The sequence below is a fragment of the Typopeltis vanoorti genome, chromosome 6 (genome assembly GCF_054136105.1).
Source record: "Typopeltis vanoorti isolate ZY-2024b chromosome 6, IOZ_Tvanoo_1.0, whole genome shotgun sequence".
NCBI lineage: Eukaryota > Metazoa > Arthropoda > Arachnida > Uropygi > Thelyphonidae > Typopeltis > Typopeltis vanoorti.
Window position 1 is genome coordinate 70,299,474 of NC_143554.1, and position 16,846 is coordinate 70,316,319.

The 16,846-nt window shown below is 35.1% G+C and overlaps 1 protein-coding gene across 2 annotated transcripts in view; it reads right to left on the reverse strand.

The window, feature by feature from the left end:
* Positions 1-16,846, reverse strand: part of LOC150105523 (late secretory pathway protein AVL9 homolog) — a 415,642-nt gene that overhangs the window by 146,905 nt on the left and 251,891 nt on the right. For both annotated transcript variants that reach the window (XM_090394870.1, XM_090394871.1), the window contains exon 9: positions 10,492-11,471. In XM_090394870.1, coding sequence (XP_090250996.1) covers positions 10,492-11,471 — 980 coding nt within the window. The remainder of the gene's footprint in view (positions 1-10,491; positions 11,472-16,846) is intronic.

The following is a 16,846-nucleotide window of genomic DNA, read 5'->3' on the forward strand; positions in this document are numbered from 1 at the left end:
CAGACTCACCCTGCCACTGAGAAGAACTCGCAGAACCGGTTGGCTCTACATCGTGGCAGGCACACCCCACCAGCGAGCAGAGCCGCTCATTTGCTCATGCCTCATCTGAGGGGAACAGAGGTCTCGTCAGTGGGAGCCAGATCCAGAGATGATGATACTGAGGTGGAAGCAATGGAGAAGTCATATTTACCTATACGAGTTGACAAAAGGTGTCTCACCATATTATTAAATTACTCTGGATTTAGAGAAAGATGTTCGAAGTATTTTTTCCCCCACTTGGTTAGACTATAATAAATTTAGTTTAATCCTTTATCCAAGTCTAAGCAAACAAAGTTTGTGCCTGAAGCATCTTCAGGACTGAGGCAATTCGCGGTAAAGGTGGACCAAGCTCTCATCACTCCTTGTCTTAGTATCTCCCATAATGCACATCTCCTTGCGGACATGTATATGTCCGTAAAGAGTAGTGGCCCTTCCCTAAATGCATAGCGTTATACATGTCCACAAGGAGATGTGTTTTGCATTATGGGAGATACTAAGACAAGGAATGATGAGAGCTTGGTACAGCTTTACCACAAGTTGACTCAGTCCTGAAGATACTTCAAGTGCAAACTTTGTTTGCTTACACTTGGAAAAAGGATTAAACTAAATTTATTATAGTCTAACCAAGTGGGAAAAAAAAAATTCCAACATCTTTCTCTAAATCCAGAGTAATTTAATAATATGGTGCGACACCTTTTGGCAACTCGTATAGGTAAATATGACCACCATTGCTTCCACTTTAGTATCACCATCTCTAGGTCTGGCTCCCACTGACGAGACCTCAATAAAGGTCGAAACTGGTCTGGGTAGTGGTGCTTCCCTAAATGCATAGCATTATACATGTCCGCAAAGAGATGTGCTTTGCATTATGGGAGATACTAAGACATGGAGTGACAAGAGCTTGGTCCACCTTTACCGTGAGCTTCCTCAGTCCTGAAGATACTTCAGGTGCAAACTTTGCTTGCTTACACTTGGATAAAGGATTAAACTAAATTTATTAATCTCTTATACATGTTTCTAAATGGATCAAATGATCTAATGTTGATTGGTACTCACAAAAGCCATATTGTATCTTGGAAAGAAATTAGTTTCTAAATACCAGAGAAGCCTTGCATTTACCATTTGTTCCAATCTCACAAAAAAACAGCTTGGTCAGAGCGAGAGATTGACAACTCTCTCTCACACACTCTGACCAAGCGAGAGATTGATAATTGTTTGCTTGTGTTGGATCCTTTCCAGGTTTTAGGATGGCAATGTCAACTGACTTGTGCCAAGCATCTGGAAACTCTTCTGTATTCTGTTGTAAAAATAAGAGAAGGGGTTCAATGGAAGATGTTTTATCATCTCATAATGAATGTTATCAGGACCTACTGCACTGGCATGACAGAGTAGAAGAGCGCTTTTTGATTCCTCCTTAACGAAAGGCTGATTGTATGACTCTAGTGCATTGGTAGAAAAGTTTTGCTGTGGTTTATATTGTTGTTCTTTCAATATTAAAAATATAAGAGGATAGAAAGCTGTTGCTAAGATTCTAGAAAAATTATCTCCCATAGTGTCTGCAGTAGATTTATGATCAGCAATAATTCATTATGTTCTAAGGTAAATAAATGGTACGTTCTATATCTACCTTTCATTTTCCATATCCAATACAATTTTTGCACTGGTTGTTTGAATAATCGATAATATAAATTTGATTGTTTTTCACTCTGATGTCTCACACCATGTGTTTTGGCCTGAGTACATTTAAAGGGTATTAGATTTAATATGGCAGGGTATCTACAAAATAAACTCCATGCTCCATCTAGATATTTTTTAATTGCTTGACACTCTGGATTTCACCAGTTTTGGATAAAGTGGAAATCTAAGATGATGTTTTTGGAATTGCAGCTGTTGCTGTCTGTACAATACAATCTGTGATACACTTCACTGCTTCATGATAGGCGTTTGACTGACTACTTTAGAATTAAATTTTCCCATCTTGCAAAATCATAATTTTGCAAGATGGGAAAAACTATTTCAGTCAGCCTGGACCATTTTCCACATGGGAGAACTATGTTCTGCATGTAGGAGAACATGGTTGCGGTGAAGACATAATGCAAACAACAGGAAAATGATCGCATCCATAGATGTTCTCTTCAATATCCCAATGAGCAATGGAAAGATGGTAGGATTGTAACATCTATTACAAAATATGAGCAGGTAGGCAAATGGAAAAAGGTATTGACTATTATTAAGAAGGGAGCGATCATGATTGTTGAGCATTTGCTTAATGATACAACCTTGTCGATTCATGTTGGCACTACCACAAAGAATGTTGTGTCCATTACAGTCACCCATGAGAAGTAGAGACCGAGGCAGTAGCAACATAAGATTATCATGTTCAATCTCATTTAACTCACAGCCTGGTGGTTAATAAATGGAAACATACTGTAATAAGAAATCTCACAGATATGCAAATTACTACTGCTTCCAAAGCAGTATTAGTTTGAAAGGGGTATGATTGCCCACCACAGCTATTCCACCACAAGAAAGGCCATCACCATTTCTATCTTCATGATTAACATTAAATTGCCTTAAGGCTAGATCCACACTGGGCTATAAATATGTTTCCTGCAGACAGAAACAGAAAGGTTTGTGTTTCTGCAGCAGCAGCACCTTGATATCAACAACATGATGAAACCCACAGCAGTTCCACTGTAGAAATTTTCCTATTGTTTTGGCTTTGTAGGCTTGTCTGATTTCCAAGATGTTGAGCACTTCCTTTGTCCAGCTTATACTTATCTATTGATTTAGAGAAGTATGGCTGGCCAGTGTCCATCTCTTCCGGAAAAAATTTCTACAGTGGAACTGCTGTGGGTTTCATCATATTGTTGATATCAAGGTGCTGCTGCAGAAACACAAACCTTTCTGTTTCTGTGTCAGGATCATTTGGTGAGTTAATTTTACTTTCAGTGGATATAAAAGTATCTATTTTTTTCTATAAGGGTGTCTAATGTTGGAAGTTTTTCCACTTGGTTATACTATAAATTAAAGATGCCAAGAAATTATATACAGTCGGTTCTCTTTTTATGCGGTAGATACATTCCACAGAAAACTGCATATAAAAATCGCACAAAAACGACCTAACTTACGTTGAAAAATTAGGGATATGTTCCATAATTTTCTAAAACTGCATAAACCTGAAGCAATGAATTAAAATAAACCTAAAATTGTATAAAAAAGTTTATAAAAATCCAGAAAAATAAAAATGCCTAAGTTTGTTTTAAAGCTTTATTCATTTAATTTTATTGAAAAGTAACAAATTTTTTTTTTTTACACTTTTTCATCAGAATTATCGTCGCTATTAGACAATATTCAGCAACGTTTGCTAACTGGTGCGAAATCACTTTCATCACCAGAAGAGATAGTCAGCACATCAGATCTGTATGGTAAAGGCAATGGTTCTTCACAAACAGAATTAGCTTCACCCTCGTTCTGTGCTGATTTTTTTCTTCTGACAATGTAATCAGTGATTAAACTTTGCAATGATGATTTCACTAATTTTTTATACAGCTCGCGATATCCAGACATACAGTTCTTCAGCTCACGTTGGAATTTAAAGGCTCGTTCAGAATTTGTGTCATTAACAAGAAAATGATTTTCCAATTTATTGCACAGTTCAAGACCTTCTCAAATTATATTTGCAGTGAGGGGAGGGACAGGTCTTTCTTCCGCTTCAGTATCGTTTTCTGGATCTTCGACAATATCTAAAATTAATCAATATCCAATAATATCGTCACACAAGGCATTATCCACAAGCAATTTTTCTACATCATTCTGGCTAAATGTATTAAAACCTTCTCCACCAATTTCATGTGCCAAAGTAATAATTTCAGCTGATAATGCAGCTGTTTGAATGGTTGCACTGTTTGCAACACATTCGGGCCAAGCTGCTTTCCAGCAGGCATTTAAAGTTTGTGGTCTTATTTTAGCGATAGCAGATGCAACATGATTTAAGCAGTCCAAAATAGAAAAACCTTTTCTGTCAGTTACTGTTAATGATTCATTTTCTAGTTTATCCAATATAAACTGAAAAAGTGTGCTTAACATAATATTTTTTAAAAGTAGCAATTTATGCCTTGATGTAATGGCTGAATAATGCTTGTTGTATTGGATGGAAAAAAACACTACCTGCACATTTGGATGTTCTAAATGTGGATGACTTAGTGCATTGTCAACAATTAATAAAACTTTAAAATCGAGAGTTTTTGCTTCATATATATTTCCACTTCTGGTACAAAGCAATTATTGAACCATTCAGTAAATACAGCAGTTCTTACCCAGGCCTTTTGTATTAGTCATCCAATGTAAAGGCAGCTGCTTTAGATCTTTGCCTTTTAGAGCACGTGGTTTTAGAGATTGATTTACTAAGGGGGGGGTTTCAACATTCGATCCACTGATGCATTGCTACAAAGTAACAACATTACTCGATCTTTGCTTGCTTTAAACCCACTAGCTTTTTTCTCAGACTTTGCAATGTATGTTTGACTAGGCATTTTCTTCCAAAACAATCCTGTTTTGTCAGGTTAAACACTTGACTGAGACAATATCCACCATCTTCAATAATTTTGGCTACTTCTCTTGAAAATTTTTGGCTGTTTCTTCAACTGCTGCTGCAACCTCGCCTGTTATCTTCACATTATGAAGTACATTCCATTTTAAAATCCCGGTTAGCCATCCTTTGCTAGCCGAAAATTCTTTATCAGCCTGGGAAGCAAAAGTAGATGGCTCCAATTGCTTCATCTGTTCATAAAACCGAAATGACAGATTTTCTTATTGTTACTTCATTCTGTTTAATTGCTCTTATAGTAGATTCACCTAAATTAAAATGTTTAACCAGTCACAGTAGTCCCTCTCCTTTTGCTAAGCAATCTAAAATTGCAATTTTCATTTCCAAAGAAATTGCTTTTCGTTGGTGCTCTTTTCTCCATTGGGCCAAATTAAATCTTTAAAATAAAAATTAGCAAAATTTAGACTTGTGATAATGAAAAGACAAGCACTTACTCACATGCAAAATTAAACTTCATTGACACTCACTGCTTAGCACATTCTGGCGTAACGTGAGTAACGTTACGCCAGAATGTGCTGCAACATGCTGTTCATTATGTACAACGGCACATAAGTTTTGAAGTTATGCACCACATAACTTCAAAACCGAATAAAAAAGATATGCACAAAAAAGAGACCCGAGTGTACTTGCTTTAATCCTTTATCCAAGTGTAAGCAAACAAAGTTTTTGCACCTGAAGTAGTTCTAAGGGATTTATGCCATGTTAATTTTGGTTTTCTCCTGGATCTTATACTCTCCATAGTGCCTGCAAATACCAGGGGGAAGAAGTCTGTCCAGTTCGATTGGCACAGTGTGGCCAAACCAATGGAGTTGATGCTTTTTAACTGTGTTAAGAATTGCTGAGTTAGAGATATTCAAATCTTGCAGCACTTGTGTACTAGTCTTATACTCTGTCCAATGAGTTCCATTTATTTTCCCTGAAACATTTCATTTCAAAAGCTAAGTTTTCCTTTCTACTCTTCATTTTGTAAGGTCCAAGTTTCTGCCCTGTAGAGAGCTGTTATATTTTCATATAATCTTATTTTTAGAGTTGTAGGAATTTTATTGTTTTTTCAAATTTTATTAAGTTTATTCATCACTGACCATGCTATGGACAGTTATTTGCTAGGAAAAAAAACAATACAACTCCATGGTGCATTTCAGAACATTAAAGAGAAGTCCTGGAAATGAATAAGTGTGTTCCTAGCAAGCAAGTCAGTATATGCTCTAAGAGAGTATAGAGAAGAAAAGTAACATAAAAAGTATATAAAGAAAAGTCATCAGAACACTTTGGTAAGAACACAGAAAATAAATATCTAGTATGTTCTGGAAGCTATTGAAAAATCTTCGAAGTGAAGGATAGAATACTGTAAAAGGAAATAAAGATGATAAATATGACGTGAAAACCGAGGATAAAGATATTCTGGATATCTAAAGTAATTACTTCAAATTACTTTGAAAGACTCAAATAACACAAGCAGTGACAGATCACTGGCAGAAAATACTCAAGAGGAATGCAGTCAGAAACCTGAAATGCAGAAGGGCAGCAAGAGTAGATGATAATTCAACCAGAAATTCTGGTTGAATAGTTAGTTAGGTTAGTGATAAGTATATACTTGGATGTCACACACCGAACAGAAATGCACATTCAATGTATTTTTTCATGTCCATCAAGATGTGAGCCACTTTTCAGAGATTTCTTTTTGTTTCCAATTAGAGAAAGAATAAATCTTCAGTTCTTTATCTGATCTCATGTGAAACAATAAATGCATTGTGCAGGTAGCACCAAAACAAATAAAGGGGTACAACAAAATATTCTTCCGTCATGTGTTGAATGGCACTTTCAGTCAAAAGGGTGCACCTATAGACCAGAATACCTAAAACGTTTACTGACTTGAAAAGAAACTTCACTGTTGAACCACCCTGAAAAAGGTTAACATGTTGGCTGATACTGTACTAATTTAATTTGTCGTAGTCAACTGTGAAACTGTCTGTTTCACACTAATGATTTCATCAGCAGAGTTGGAAGTTCCCTGACCTTCTCCCTCAACCATAAATGAAACGACTATGACCTACAAGCACCTATAAAAATGATCAAACAACTTCAACCAGTAAAACTGACTTTCTCTTATAGGGAATGTTCCTCAAAAGCAAGCATTATGTTTCAACCCATCTTTGTATTATTGCAAACAGGGATGATATAAAGAAAAAATACCATCATCATCATCAAATTCCTGATATACCCTCAAGGGGTATACAAGATATGACAGTGCTACATGAAAAATTCATAATTACTAGCTTTCTATCTACAATTTTCCTACAAATCAGCCTGTTACCTGTCAAGACTCCAACATTATCGTATCTTATATTTCTATCTTCTAAGGCACTTTTACTGTATCAATCCACCTATATCTTGGTCTTCCTCTGGGTCTTTTTCCTGCCAAATTGGCAGAGAACACTTGTTTTGCTAATCTTTCCTCTCCCATTCTGTTTAATGGACCACCTGAGATTAGCTCTGCTAACGTATTCCTGGATGCTGAAAATGTCAAGTTCTTTCCTAATATCCTCATTTTTAATAAGATATTGCCATTGATGCCATCTGTTTCATGCCCCTAATCTTTCTCAGGACTCTCATATTTGTGGTCTCGAGTCTTTGGTCAAGTGTTTTACTTCTGACCCAGCTCTCAGATCCATAAGTTAAAATTGGCTTGAATACAGCTAATTGTATATAGCTAATTTAGTGTTTTGGCTAATTTCTCTCTCATTCCATATAAACTTATTCAGTTGACTTCCTACCATACCAGCTTTGTTGATTCTGTTGTCTATTTCCATATTTAATTTACCATCTTCATTAAAAATACTGCCTAGGTGGCTGAAATGTTTTACTTGTTCTTATTTTCAGTGTTGATATTTTCAATGTTTCTGCCTATTTTCATTGTATTTTTAATGCTGATCTTCTTACCAAATATATCACAACAGTTATTCACTTTAGTCAGGGAATCTTGCAGACTTGAAGGAGATTTATTTAGAAGTATAACATCATCCACATAAAGCAAAGAGCTGAGATTAACATCTCCAATTTTTATATCAGGTTTAATACCACTTTCCTTCATAATGTGATCCATATAGATAATGAATAACAGAGGGGGATAAAGTATATCATTATCTGACACCAGATTTAACATTAAACTACCTTCCTGTACTTCCTTCACTTCTAACCTCAAATAAAGACTAAGTATTGCTTGATATAATGCCCCATTGACACCATATAACTGTAGCGTTTCGAATAGCTTCATTCTTGGCACCTTGTCATAAGCTTTTCCAAATCTACAAAACTTAAATACAGATCTTTGTTATATTCCCATGATTTCTGAACTAGTTGTTGTAATGTAAAAATCTGATCCTGACAGCCTCTATTTGGCCTGAATCCAGCTTGTTCTTCACAAAGCTTCTCTTCCACAATCCTTCTCAACCATTTCTCAAATATATTTGCATAAAAATCTTACCAGGAACACTGAGTAAAGAAATACCTCTGTAATTCTCATATTCAGTGTCATATGGGTACTATGAGGTCTCTACTCCAATCATCTGGAATTCGTCCCTCTGTCAGACTTCTGAACTATGCAGTGCAGCCAATGCAAGACTTTTATACCTCCATACTTCAGCATTTCTGGTCTAATATCATGTACTCTAGCTGCCTTTCCATATTTCAGGCTTTTGATGGCTTTTTCTACTTCAAGTATGGATATGTATTCCTGACTGCATTCCTTTTCAGTGTTTTTTTACCACTGTGCTGTCATCACTGCTTGTTTCATTTAGCAATTTTTCAAAGTAATTACTCCATATATCTTTTTCTCCTCTTTTCATGTCACTTTTATCATCTCTAATTCCTTTTACAGCACTCTTTCCTTCATTTCTGAGCTTCTTCAACAACCTCCAGAATATCTTGCCACCTTCTTGATATTTGTTTTCTATGTTCTTGCCAAAGTCCTCCCATGACTTTTGTTTAGCTAGTTTTATACAGTGTTTAGCTTTCTTACATTTGTCTCTGTATTCTCAAAGAGCTCAAGCTAACTTATTTGCCAGGAACCTTTGATATACTTTCTTCTTTTCTTTCACTGCCTCTAACTCCTTGTCTGCCATGGAGTTCTGATTTTTCTATCCTTATAGACAACCTGACCACATGCCTTTCTGGCTGAATTAATCAGTGTTTTCTTGAGGGCTTGCCACTGAATTTCCAAGGTTTGGTTCCTGTTCTCAAACTCTTTCATTTTTTCTTCAATAATCTTCGTGTATTTTAGTCTACGGTTCACATCTGAGAGCTGCTCAACTTTTATTCCCTTTAAAACTTTCTTACATGTTATTCTTTTCAATATGAAATTCAATTTTATCCTGCTCAAGATTAAATAGTGATCACTTCCAATTTCAAATCCTCTGTACACTCTGGTGTCCTGCAACAGGGAGAAAACATCACTATCAACAATAACATTGTCAATGAGAGTTTTCTTATTCCTTGCCCCTTCTTTCCATGTAAATTTGTGCACATTTTTATGTTGGAACATTGCGTTAGTAATAACCAGCCCATGTCCTGAGCAGAAATCCAACAGGTATTTGCCATTATTATTAGCTTTGCTCTTTTCTCCAAATATTTCCAATGTATTTTTGTATGTCTGACAATCATTTCCTACTCTGCTATTTAGATCCCCAACAAGGACCAACTTTTCCTTTTTCATTGTGTCAGTTGCTTTCTCTAAAGCCCCCAAAAATTCCTCCACTTCTACTTTAGTATAACCTTCTGTGGGATCATAGCACAAATAAGTCTCATTGTCCAATTCCCCATTCTGATATTAGCCCACATCACTCTAATTGAGACTGCCTGCCATTCAAGATTAGCCTCATATTTAGTGTTGAATACTATAGCTACTCCTTCTTTACCTTGATTGTCATTGCCTGAATATAACAGTTTGTATTTATTGCTCAGAAAGATCTCACCAGTTTTTGTCTTTTTTGTTTCAGTCACCCCTATTATGTCGATCTGGTACTTATCCAATTCCTCAGTAGCTCCATTTCTTTGCCATTCAGACTTCTTATGTTGATAGTACTGATCTTGAACTCTAGTGATGTTGAGTTGGGGTGGGTTTTAGGATTTGTTGCAGTAGCTGACTTTTTGCTGTTTGCCCTGGTGAAAACAACAGGGGTCCTTGTTTAACTGGGTGACGCCCCAGCCGGCATGAAATTCTGTTATTTTATATTTTGGTTTAAGCCAATAAGAATACAATTTGGTGTATTAATCCCAAATTGCCAGCCCATCCTTGTTCATTAAGTATCCAGGTCGATACCATGAGAAGGTGAGGATTCGATATTAGGCCAGAAGTCCTGATCGATTCTCTGCATTCCTTTAAAGGCTATGCAGAAGTGTCCTCTCAGTTTGATAGCTTTGATCCTTAACCCCGAAAAAAATACTATAACAGATTTTTAAAAAAATTTTAATCTGAAAAAAATACCATAACAGATTAAAAAACTATAGTAACACACATGAAATAAGATTTTTTTTTTTCCTGCTGTGCTGCACTCATTACCATTTATATCAGTTAAGGTTGAAATTAAGTGTGGTAAACTGGCTGCTGAGCAAAATACGTGCAACAAGCACACCTCAACAATAAAATACGAAAGTGTTACTTTATTGGCAGAATAAATGTTAATAACACAGTGAACTTATAAGTATTAAACAGGTTAATCAAAATAACTTCAACTCAATGATACCATACAGATATGTACTTTTTTTTTTTTCAAATTTATGGTAAAAATAAAAATAAACAAATTAGAAGAAAAAATGTAGGTAAAATTAATCTTCTGTATACTAACCTTGGTGAATATTGCTAAGGGCAATCCACAGTCATCAAGTTCCATGTTCAAAAGGTCAGCAGTGTTAGGAAGTGAAAGAGAAAGAGTTGTATTGTTTTCTCCCACATTTTCTGGATTAGAGAGACTCCACCGTCTGACATATTCTACTTCAGAAACAGCATCACTGTTATTCTGTGCCAAGACTGTTGATACACTACTGCGCAAAGGAGATATCTGTGTGGGACGGTCATTTTTCAACTCTGATGAAGTGATCTCATCTTTTGAATGCAAAGAATCATCATCTTTAAATTTTAATGAAAAGGGAACAGAAACTTTCTCACCATCTAACATTTCATCGATTTCATGCAGTAGTTCATCGTCTTCATCTAAAGCTAGTGTGTTGTCAATATTCATCTCTTTTTTATGAATCTTTCCAAAATCTGATAGTATGCTAGTATCAAGTTTAGGATGTTTGTTTTCTAATGACAGTATTTCATCTGCTCCTGCAACATTCATCAAAGAATCTATTTTTTCCCAGCTCTCATTATCTGTATCACAGCTACAGTGGCTAGTCCGCTTAGAAGAGTCATTAAAATTATGACTAGAATTCTGCTTTATCCATAAATCATCTTTTTCTATTAGACTTAATTCTGTATCTCCACATTCTTCAACTACAGGTTTAGAGTCAAGTTCTATTATGTTGCAAGGCCTCTCATCTACAGTAAATGTGTAATTACAATTGCTCAAATCATCATTTTGCAATGTATGAACATTTTCTAATGAAGAGTTTTGCACTTTTTGTGCTTGAATATCAATTCCCTTCTCAGAACAGTCTAGAAAAGAATGACTATTCATCTGAACACTTCCTAGTGAAATATCATTGTTATTTTCATTGTAATGAACTTCTAAGTAATCATGTTCATTACTGATTCGTAATTCTGGAGAAAAATGCTTAGGATTTAAGCTTGTTGCAGCTTCATTTAATCCCTTTTCAATCATGCCTGGAAAGAATGAAAAAAGTACGAGACTGTGATCAAGTTAAATGCCATATAAAATCAGCACTCCAACAAAGAAATTCATAAAAAATTTGAAATTATATTTTCTTTTAGTTCCTCACAAGTATGGTAAAAGAATGTAATAAAACAGATAAATAATTATATCAATACCTCTTTTAAAATTCTATTTGTTTTCTCACTCTTCTCTCTAAATTCAATATTATTACTATTATAGGCTTCACTATTTTGAAGAGAAAAAAAGTCCTGTCACATATAAATTATGACAATATTAAAATATTTTGTAATTTGTTAACTGAAGAGAACTTAAAAGGAAAAGTTATTTTTTATTAAGTTCTTTTCCATTAAAAATAATTTTTATGCTTCAATTGAGTCAGTCTGAGCACAAAGACAAATTACACTTTTTACTTTCAATTTCTACAATGACATGAATAGAATATAATGCATTTGAATTTAAGCATTCTTCGGGTTTCAAGTTTAAGAACATTTATTGCTACCCATAAGTACATGGTGCTGTTTTTTTTTAATACCTATAGTGCATTCATACTGTGTGAGTGAGCTAAATAATTTTTTTTTCATTTTTATTGATTTTATATTTTATTTTTGTAATTTTAACTTCTTTTGTAAAAAATAAGTTAAAATTACAAAATAAGTCTCCAGAAACCCTGTTCTAGAGACCAAACATGGAACTTTTTCAAATCACTTCAGGTCTCCAATAAGTGGGGTGTAGTGGTCTCACACACCGGGTGATGAAATTCATCTTCCACCTAAACACAATCACAAACATCCATGCCTAGAGTGGAATTTGAACTCAAAACCTGTTGGCTGGAGAGCACATGTTAACCCTTGACCAAACAGGCCATATATTCTTTTTACACCAGTTTTCAAACTTGTTTTAAACCAGCCTATTATTTTTTTTTTTAAATTACAAATAGCTACACCAGTCATCAGCAGTATTTGAACACTTGATCATCCTGGTCAACAGCAACCATTGAAGACATGTGACATCATAAGAAACAAGGTTGTAATGATAAAGATAGTAACCTACAACGAACAAAAAAATATGGCAGTCTAGGGAAAAACTGATAATAAATTTTATAATTAAATCTTGTTTGTATTATTTAGTTTGGAAAATGCATGAGAATCAATTTAAGCTCGAGTTTTTTAGTGAAACTGATTTCATAAGGAAAAACATCAAGTTGATTTGCATTATCTTGTTTTCAAAGTTATACTATATACCCCTGCATTAAATGTTTTGTTTTATTGATTCTAATTTGGTGTTTGCCTGATTCTCCTTCATTGCACTGCTCATAAAAAATATCGGACCTTGCGGAAGCCTTAAATGATAATATTAACCTTGGCCTGTATAAAGTGCGATTGAAAAAGTTAATTGATGATTGATTCCTCTATATTATATAGACTAGTCTGATGGTGCAGGATAATATAAATTTCTCTATATTCAGATCAGTATCATTCAGCATCTAACAGATAAAAATGGATAATTTAAATAAGAATAACGCTCCAACAAGATGCCAGATTCAAAGCCAGGATGTACGATCCAACAAAATGGCGCAGCAGTCGGCAGGATGTGAATTCACTAGTATAAGTTAAGTAATTAACTAAATTTTGTGTAATATTAGTAGAAGTAATCCTTAAAACCTTAATAGTAAAAATTAAGTGAATCACAGTAAGCAGGTTGTGAACCAGAATCAGGCAAAGAAAGAAGTTATTTTTGGATTCAGATTTTTAAATTTAAGTTTATAGCTGATAGATTAATATGGCAGTTTCATCTAGTTTGAGAATGGAAGATAGTGAATTTTTTCGTACAGTGAACGCACAGCAGGTCTTTCCTTAGTTTTCGGGTGAGGAATCAGATGATGTGCTGTCTTTCTTTTCTTTTGTTGAAAAACTTAGGGAAATAGCAAACTGGACTGACTTTCAATTATTAATATTGTTGAGAAGAAAATTAATTGGCAAGGCAAAAACATTTTTGTACTCATCTCCAATTCTCAAAGAAACTTCAGAGTATCAGAAATTTAAGGATGTTTTAATTTCGCAATATTCTAAACTTATGGAAACTACAGAGAGTCACACAAAAAGACAGAGAAACTATCACAGATTTTTACAATCGTTTGTTGACACTATCCAACAGTTTAAATGTGACTAATGAAGATAAACCTCACTTAGATTGCACTGTGTTCCAACAATTCCGCCAAGGTGTTAGACCAGAATTAAGGGAAACAGCCTACAAGAAGAGAATTACCACATTAGAAGAGTGTTTTAAAGCTGTGAAGGAAAAAGAGCAAATGATGGGAGACTTTTCTCCCTCATCCAATCTAAGCCATATAAATGTCTTAGAAAGGGCTGATTGTTCCTCTAGCATAATTGAAACTGAAAGGGAAAATAAAAAGGAGAAAGGAAAGAAGAAAGATATTGGGGAAAATTCTATAAATCTTAATCAAGTGTCGGACAGTGAAGATCAATCTAACAAAAGGAAATTAATGGAGGAAGTGAAAACTATGGTTCAACATGAAGTGGAGAGATTGCAGCAACCAATAATAAATCATCTTGATCAAGTGGTGACACAACTGGCAACTATTACCTTAAAATCTCACGAGAATCACAACCTCTCAACAGATAGAATCAACGAGATGATAGAACAGGAAGTACAAAGACAAAATCTGCCCATATTAACAAGTCTGGATAAAGTGATGCAAATATAGAGGGTTTTAATCAACAAGTGCCAATTGTCTCTCAATCTCAGGAAAGGAAGGAATATCTCTCAACCCTTAGAGATCCTCCTAAATGTTTCAGGTGCCACAAAACTGGACACATTGCCAGCAATTGCTCTTATATTAGAGGAAAATACTCCAACAACTCATGGGATTCTAATTTTAGATATATCCCTCACAGAAAATGCAGTAATTCTCAAAGTTCCCTCAAATCAGATGAGTCAATGATGAAGATTAAAGGAAATATCCAAGGATTCCAGTGTAATATTTTATTAGACACAGGCTGTAATGCTTCAACTATTAGTAGAGCCTATTTCCTACAAATAAAGCATAGATTAAGGAAGGATATAGCTCAATTAAGGAGGCCTGTGAGAATTACCACTCTGTCTGACTCCAATTTTATAGCTTATGAGAAGGTACGTGCAAGAATTTATCTGCCAAGGTTTAGACTAAATGTCTGGCAGAATTTACTGGTTATTCCTTCAATATCTAATCCAGATTCTCATATCATCTTGGGAACTAACTTCATGGAAAAGTATCACTTTTCATGTGATTTTTCAAGGTGGAAAATATCCCTGATGAACAGAAGAAGAAGTATTAGACGCAATAATAAGCCTTTACACATTGGAAGGAAGAAACTAACAGAAAGATTTAATACATCAACTGATGCACAACTCCCCAAGCAAAGTACATTCACATGCTGATAAATTAATTGAGCATAATAGTAGTGCAGACTTAAATAAACTGGATGAGCTTGAAACTCAATTCAGCACAGACATGGCATTAAAAGAACAGACACCCACATCTGAAATAAAAGTTGACACTACTGATCAACTAACAGTTGAAGTTCACTTTGCCAAGGCAACTACTCTTCATACTAGATCTAATGAAACAAGATTAGAAAGAAACAGGCCTAACCAAGTAGTTTTCCTAGGAGATTCACCAGAGACTGTGAGAAGAAAGGGAAAGAATTATCCTCGAATGAGTGATTACAAAGAGGACACAACTAGAACAAAACATCCAAGACGCAATACTAGCGATAGAGAACAAAAATTTTATTCTGAAGAGACTTTCCCTCGATGCAGGTATGATAGACATGATGATCTCAGTAATAAAGGTGATAGTAATTTTAATGATAAGGTAGATAAGAATGCATGCTCGTCATGATAAAAAAAAATAAATAAAATAAAAAAAAAGGAAAGAAATTAGGTGGTCTAGATCCCCAGCAAGAATGACCTGTGTGAAAAATTTTTCTTTAAAGAAAAATTTTTCAGAGGAAGAGTAAGCCTTTGTTGGATATTGAGTGAAGATAAATGAAAATAGTTAATACTTCTTTCAGAATCCAACATAATCCTCCATTTCATAAGCAAGACTCGTAAATATTATTTATTATGTTAAAGATACCAAGCAATTTTAAACCTGGTTTTACTCCATTTTTTCCAAGTAAGCAAACAGACAAAATGTCAAGTTTGCGCCTGCAATTTATGCAAGACTAGCTGATCCCACAGGTAGTGCAAGACCAAGGCAACTCGTGGTAAAGGTGGAGCAAGCTCTGATCACTAATCTTAATATTTACCCTTAATGCCAAAACACATCTCCAAGAAGGGGATGTATGATGTTTTGTATTAAAGGCAAGGGGCCACTACCCAGACCGGTTTCGACCTTTATTGAGGTCTCATCAGTGGGAGCCAGGCTAGAAATACCAAGATTTAGTAATGCAGAGCTTGTAAGTATTTTACCAAAACAAGTTACCATAAGGTGTTATAACCTTATGAAATAAAAATCTCAGGAGGAGATATAGATGTAGAAAGTATTTTTAACTTGGGTATAGTTATGTTAAAGATACCAAGCAATTTTAAACCTGGTTTTACTCCATTTTTTCCAAGTAAGCAAACAGACAAAATGTCAAGTTTGCGCCTGCAATTTATGCAAGACTAGCTGATCCCACAGGTAGTGCAAGACCAAGGCAACTCGTGGTAAAGGTGGAGCAAGCTCTGATCACTAATCTTAATATTTACCCTTAATGCCAAAACACATCTCCAAGAAGGGGATGTATGATGTTTTGTATTAAAGGCAAGGGGCCACTACCCAGACCGGTTTCGACCTTTATTGAGGTCTCATCAGTGGGAGCCAGGCTAGAAATACCAAGATTTAGTAATGCAGAGCTTGTAAGTATTTTACCAAAACAAGTTACCATAAGGTGTTATAACCTTATGAAATAAAAATCTCAGGAGGAGATATAGATGTAGAAAGTATTTTTAACTTGGGTATAGTTATGTTAAAGATACCAAGCAATTTTAAACCTGGTTTTACTCCATTTTTTCCAAGTAAGCAAACAGACAAAATGTCAAGTTTGCGCCTGCAATTTATGCAAGACTAGCTGATCCCACAGGTAGTGCAAGACCAAAGCAACTCGTGGTAAAGGTGGAGCAAGCTCTGATCACTAATCTTAATATTTACCCTTAATGCCAAAACACACTGATGAGACCTCAATAAAGGTCGAAACCAGTCTGGGTAGTGGCCCCTTGCCTTTAATACAAAACATCATACATCCCCTCTTCTTGGAGATGTGTTTTTTTTCCATTCTTTTTTTATGGAGCAGTCCATTTTTTTAATATTTCAGCATGAAGA